Genomic DNA, 6500 nt, shown 5'->3' on the forward strand with positions numbered 1-6500 from the left:
CATCTGCTGCGTGCACATCTGGAGGGAGCTTGCTTTTTTTTTGGGAGGGGGGGGGAATTGCTTCCTGCCCCTGCTCCCAGGCTTTTCCCTGCTGGGCTGTTGGGAACGTCTCCGCTCGGGGAGGTTTTGGCTGGGTGGGAGATGCTGGCACCCGCTCCCTGCCCTCCCACATGCACTTTAAGGCCAAACTTCTCTTTATTTGGGCCCGCGGAGAGCAGGCAAAGGATGCTCCCGTGGCCCTGTGAGGGTGGGGATGCTGGGACCTTCCGCAGGGCTGTGTGGACTCCAGTCCCTCCCTTGGCGTTTTCCTCATGGAAAAGCGCTGTAGAAATCCTCCTGGGAACGCCGACGTTGCCATAGGTTTCTTGAGCCATCCTTAGGGCGTTGGGAGATCTCATCTGCGCGCCAGCTTCCCGGGGGAGCATCCCTGGAGCCTTTGGGAAGCATCCCCAGCTCTCCCAGGGGAGCATCCCTGATGCCTCAGGGGAGCATCCCCAGCTCTCCCAGGGGAGCATCCTTGATGCCTCAGGGGAGCATCCCCCAGCTCTCCCAGGGGAGCATCCCTGGATCCCTTGAGGAGAGCATCCTTGATGCCTCAGGGGAGCATCCCTGGATCCCTTGGGAAGCATCCCCAGCTCTCCCAGGGGAGCATCCCTGGATCCCTTGGGAAGCATCCCCAGCTCTCCCAGGGGAGCATCCCTTGAACCCTCGAGGAGAGCATCCTTGGTCCCTCATGGGAGCATCCCTGGATCCTTTGGGAAGCATCCCCAGCTCTCCCAGGGCAGTCCCTCCCTTGGCGTTTTCCTCATGGAAAAGCGCTGTAGAAATCCTCCTGGGAACGCCGACGTTGCCATAGGTTTCTTGAGCCATCCTTAGGGCGTTGGGAGATCTCATCTGCGCGCCAGCTTCCCGGGGGAGCATCCCTGGAGCCTTTGGGAAGCATCCCCAGCTCTCCCAGGAGGATGCTGGGACCTTCCGCAGGGCTGTGTGGACTCTGGTCCCTTGGCGTTTTCCTCGTGGGGAAAGCGCTGTAGAAATCCTCCTGGGAACGCCGACGTTGCCATAGGTTTCTTGAGCCATCCTTAGGGCGTTGGGAGATCTCATCTGCGCGCCAGCTTCCCGGGGGAGCATCCCTGGAGCCTTTGGGAAGCATCCCCAGCTCTCCCAGGAGAGCATCCTTGATGCCTCAGGGGAGCATCCCCAGCTCTCCCAGGGGAGCATCCTTGATGCCTCAGGGGAGCATCCCCCAGCTCTCCCAGGGGAGCATCCCTGGATCCCTTGAGGAGAGCATCCTTGATGCCTCAGGGGAGCATCCCTGGATCCCTTGGGAAGCATCCCCAGCTCTCCCAGGGGAGCATCCCTGGATCCCTTGGGAAGCATCCCCAGCTCTCCCAGGGGAGCATCCCTTGAACCCTCGAGGAGAGCATCCTTGGTCCCTCATGGGAGCATCCCTGGATCCTTTGGGAAGCATCCCCAGCTCTCCCAGGGGAGCATCCCTGGATCCCTCGAGGAGAGCATCCTTGATGCCTCAGGGGAGCATCCCTGGATCCCTCGAGGAGAGCATCCTTGATGCCTCAGGGGAGCATCCCTGGATCCCTCGAGGAGAGCATCCTTGATGCCTCAGGGGAGCATCCCTGGATCCCTCGAGGAGAGCATCCTTGATCCCTCGTGGGAAGCATCCCTGGATCCTTTGGGGGAGCATCCCTGTCGTGGGAAGCATCCCTGGATCCCTCGGGGGAGCATCCCCAGCTCTCCCAGGGGAGCCCAGGCTTTTTAATCCCCTTTGATAGGTTTGTAGAGTCTCTGAACCCTCGTAGACCTCCGTAGGTAGCTCTTGATTTAATTCCCTCCTAACTCCGTAGTGTTTTCCCCTAAGGCAGGATTTTCTTCTGGACCCAACAGGTCTCTGGTTGCGTGGGACAACTTTTTCCTCTTTTTTTTTTTTTTAAGAAGAATTCCTTGCCTATGGATATAAAGACTAGACCATCCAACCTCGTTTCCATTTCTTGAATGTCGAGTATTACAATGTATAACACACGTTAGGGTGCTCTTTGGTGCTGTTTCAATGGTAACCAGTGGAACTGACTTTTTTTTAATAACAAATAACAATAAAGGAAACTTTAGGTACCGCTGGTTCCATAATGTTTGTTGTTGTGACTTTTTTTTTTTTTTTTAATTCTTCTTCTTTCTTTTGGGTTTTCTGGTTGGTTTTTTTTTTTTAGTATTTTTTTTTTTTAATTTTTACTAAAAAAGTGAGTAGCGATCAGCTGCCGAATCTCTGTGGTGTTGATTTTACTGACGTGTGTGCACGGCGAGCCGGGCGGGCCGTGGGCCAGGTTGGGTGGGACTTGGCTTCGAGTCGCTTGGTTTATTTTCAAATTGCACACAGCAAAAAAAAAAATAGCATTTTGATGAGGGAGGGGAACCCAGATGGCAACTAGAGGGTTAATTTTCGAACTTCAGGTATGTTCCTCATGAGAAGAAAATAAATAGATAAAAAATAATAATAAAAAAAGAGAAACGAAACACTATTTTTTCAGTAAGCTTTTTTTTTTTTTTTTCTGTAAACGATTTACAAATAAATTTGACATGATGGTGCTGTACCAAAGCCTTACACGAAACTTATTCCGCGCTCTATATAATCTCTGTATCTGTATCGTTGCTCTCGGCCTCCGTGGTGCTCGGAAAAGCCGGTAAAATGCCAGCAGGAGGGACCGGAGGCGGCATCCTCGGCATTCCCGGGAATGGCCGGGCTCCCAGGGGGAGGGGAAACCAAATTTCAGCATCACTCTCCCCCCTCCCCTTCCCTCAAATCCAAGGCGTGTGATGAGGGGGCAACAAATGGGGTGTCCCTCACCCCCAAACTCTCCTTCCGACTGGGTGCTAGCCTGCCCTGGGCAGGTAACAGAGACCTCCTGGCCCACCCCCCCAAAATGGGCAAACTCAGAGCTCATCTCTAAGGGGATAACCACCCGCTGAGCCCACTCAGCCCCTCACCTCATCCCGGGGGGGTGTTCTACATCTTCCAGCCCTTGGCCAAGGGAAGACCTCTCCTGGCTCTCACCCCGCGAGCCATGTCCCTCCCCGGGGACGCCCGGGAGCTGGGTCTGCTTTGACAGCTCTAAGCAATAATCCCACTCCGCCAAGAAAAGTTGGGTCCCCTTTGGCTCTTGGACTGTTGTCAGTGAATGAGGAAATTACTAATAAGCCAACAAAAATTGGAAGAAATGAGAGTTTGAAGCCCTGCCTTACTTGGGAGGAGCCAGTCCCTCGGTCTCTGCCTGTTGGGATTTTAAGGCCTGCTGAGTACTTAACGATTTATAACATTGCATGTTCATAGATTGACTTTTTTTTTGGTTTTTTGGTTGTTTTTTGGGTTTTTTATTTTATTTTAATGTACCCACTATAAGAAATTCTTGGCAGTGTTGCAATGTTACGTACAACTAGCCATGCTGTAGGAGAACGATGGGTTTTGGAATCGACTAACTTGCTCCTCATGTAACATTACCCTGCTTCAGAAATGTTTTGTATTTTGATATAAATAAACATTTGCTAAAAAAAAATATATATAATAATAAAAAAAAAAAAGGACTTTTGTCGATGTCATTGATTTGGAATTGGGGGGGGTGCTGTGGGGAGGAGGTGGGCTGCCCCCAGGGATGCTTGTGGAGAGGATGTTTCTCCCTTGGGATGTGGGAGGATGCTGGGCTTTTCTTTGCCCTGAGCATCCGATGGGGGGTATGTGGGGTGCCCCCCTGTGCCTCGGGATGCCCCAAGGTGCGTCCTCCTGGTGGGCTTCCATGAGCTACGTAGCCACATGGGGCTTCTTGCTGGGTCTCTCCAGCCTTCAGCAGCACTTCTTGCTGTCCCATTCAGCCACGGTCATGGCGGGGGGGGGGGGATTACAGAAAAGCCTGTGCAAGCTGCACCCTGCGCCCCACAGAATCACATGGTGTTGGAAGGGACCTCTGGAGATCATCTAGTCCAACCCCACTGCCAGAACATGTCCACCCAGAGCAGGTCCCACAAGATCGTGTCCAGGTGGGGTTTGAATGTCTCCAGAGAAGGAGACTCCACCACCTCCCTGGGCAGCCTCTGCCAGGGCTCTGCCACCCTCACAGCAAAGAAGTTCCTCCTCATCTTTAGGTGGAACTTCTTCTATTCAAGTTTGTGCCCGTTACCTCTGGTCCTATCCCTGGGCACCATCAAAAAAAGCCTGGCCCCATCCTCCTGACACCCACCCTTGAAGTATTTATAGGTGTTGATCAGATCCCCCCTCAGCCTTCTCTTCTCCAGACTAAGAAGACCCAAGTCCCTCAGCCTCTCCTCGTAAGGGAGATACTCCAGGTCCCTAATCAGCCTTATATTTGGGTGCTCCTACAGGTTCCCTGAATTGGGCTTTGCTCCCTTGGGCTTTGCTCTCCCCGGCCCTCCGTTGTCACCGTTGCTTGGGGACACGGCTGCCTGGTTCCATCTCCAACCCAATAATGCTTGGGGACACCGGTGGTGCTGCCGGCAGGGCACCCAGGATGATCATTTCCACATGGCTGGTGTACCTCCTGGCACGGAAAGAAATTGGTGGCTGCTCTGCCGGGGACCCAGTAAGCGTTGGGGTGGGGAAGGGGCTTTGCTGGTGGCACTGGGGGCTTTGCGGTGGTTTTCCCCCATCCCCGAGCACCACTGGGGACAAGGAGGGGCTCAGCAGCCACCTCTCTTCCAGGATAGCGCTGCGGACGGGGTGGAAAAGGTCTCGCTGATGGAGCAGTGGTGCCACAAGGTGAGGTTGAGGTGGGCGAAGGCTGATGCCAACCAACCCAGGGGAGCCCGGGATTTAAATCCAGGGAGTTTCCTTCCCAGGGTTTCATGCCTGGTTGGGGAGGCGGGGGGGGGGGGGGGCCTGGCAGGGTGCCCTGCGGTTGACGGTGGCTTTGGCTGGTTTTGCAGCTCCAAGACAGGACCTGCAGGCTCTTCAGGTGGATGACGGATTGCCCGGTGGCACAGCGGGCAGGGTCGGTGTCGGCCCCTCCGGCGTGCATGGCCACGAGCGACCCGGAGCCACAGGTTGGGATGCTTGGGAGCGAGCCGGAGCCACAGGTTGGGATGCTTGAGACCGAGCCGGAGCCACAGGTTGGGATGCTTGAGACCAAGCTGGAGCCACAGGTTGAGATGCATAGGAGCGAGCCAGAGCCACAGGTTGAGATGCAGAGGAGCGAGCCAGAGCCACAGGTTGAGGTGCAGAGGAGCGAGCCAGAGCCACAGGTTGAGGTGCAGAGGAGCGAGCCAGAGCCACAGGTTGAGATGCACAGGACCGAGCCAGAGCCACAGGCTGAGATGCACGGGACCGAGCCAGAGCCACAGGCTGAGATGCACAGGACCGAGCCAGAGCCACAGGCTGAGATACATGGGACCAAGCCAGAGCCACAGGCTGAGATACATGGGACCAAGCCAGAGCCACAGGCTGAGATGCACGGGACCAAGCCAGAGCCACAGGCTGAGATACATGGGACCAAGCCAGAGCCACGGGTTGGGACACGCGAGGTGAGCATCTGGGAGCTCCAGCAAGGTGCATCTGGGAGACGGTGGGGCTGGAGGAGGTCTTGGGGGATGAGAAATCTTCCCTCGGAGGTACAGAGCTTCAGCCACCCTGGGTACATGCCATGACCATGCCCCGAACACCTCGTCCCTCTCTGCTTTTAGCAGGATAACATGTCTCTCTCTGGGCAATCCCTGCATCGGTCGGTCAGCCAGCCCTACCTGGAGAGCACCACCACCATCAAGATCTTGAAGCAGAGGTAAAGCCCCATGGTGCCTACAGGGACGAGGTGGGACGTGCCACCACCTGGGGACCTGGGTGGTGGCGGAGGCAGCTCCTGAGAGGGGACCTGGGGGGGGTTCTTGCAGCCAAACCCGGGTCCGTATGGTGACCATGCCGACGGACAAGGCAGCGCAGGAAGGGCTGGAGCAATTGCAAAACTGGTGAGCATGCCCCCCTACCCCGGCCTCAGCATAGACTTTGGGGGGGCTGCCATGTTCCTTGGGGCTCCTCTTGCCCCAGGGGCTCCCAGGCAGCCCCCCCTAACCTTGGCTGGCTGCAGCATGTCCCAGCTGATGCACCAAGCCGAGATGGACAACAAGGAAGACGTCGACATCCCTGCCTCGCTGCAGAGGGACACTTAGGAGGTAAGAGAGGTCCCACGGGGACAAGGCTGGGCAGGGAGCCGGGTCCCTCACCATCTGCCCCGAGAGCAGGGATCCTGCCCCATCCTCTGCTGCATCTTCCCTTTCTTGTCTCTCCCCTCTCTTTCATCCAGGCGGACCCGCTCTCCACCCCCCTTTGCCGGCTGCCTTTGAAGCTTTTTCCACCTTTTTGGCGTCGATTCATCCGGAGGCAGCTCCTCCACTAATAAAGTCTGTGTACAACATCAGAGGATGTCCCTCATCCAGCGTGTGGTGCCGTGCTGGTGGTACCCCCCGGTGCTGGGATCCCCATTGAGTCCCCC

The 6500-nt window shown here is 56.0% G+C and overlaps 1 protein-coding gene across 1 annotated transcript; it reads left to right on the top strand.

Annotated features, from left to right (window-relative positions):
• The first annotated feature begins 4505 nt into the window (after positions 1-4505).
• On the top strand, positions 4506-6177 carry LOC106887818 (protein TsetseEP-like). The gene is made up of 6 exons (XM_014941562.1): positions 4506-4601; positions 4721-4777; positions 4945-5538; positions 5698-5792; positions 5902-5976; positions 6096-6177. The coding sequence occupies exons 1-6, from the start codon at positions 4530-4532 to the stop codon at positions 6175-6177; spliced, it is 975 nt and encodes a 324-aa protein (XP_014797048.1). The 5' UTR covers positions 4506-4529.
• The last annotated feature ends 323 nt before the right edge of the window (positions 6178-6500 follow it).

This window comes from Calidris pugnax, unplaced genomic scaffold (genome assembly GCF_001431845.1).
Source record: "Calidris pugnax isolate Ruff unplaced genomic scaffold, ASM143184v1 scaffold97, whole genome shotgun sequence".
NCBI lineage: Eukaryota > Metazoa > Chordata > Aves > Charadriiformes > Scolopacidae > Calidris > Calidris pugnax.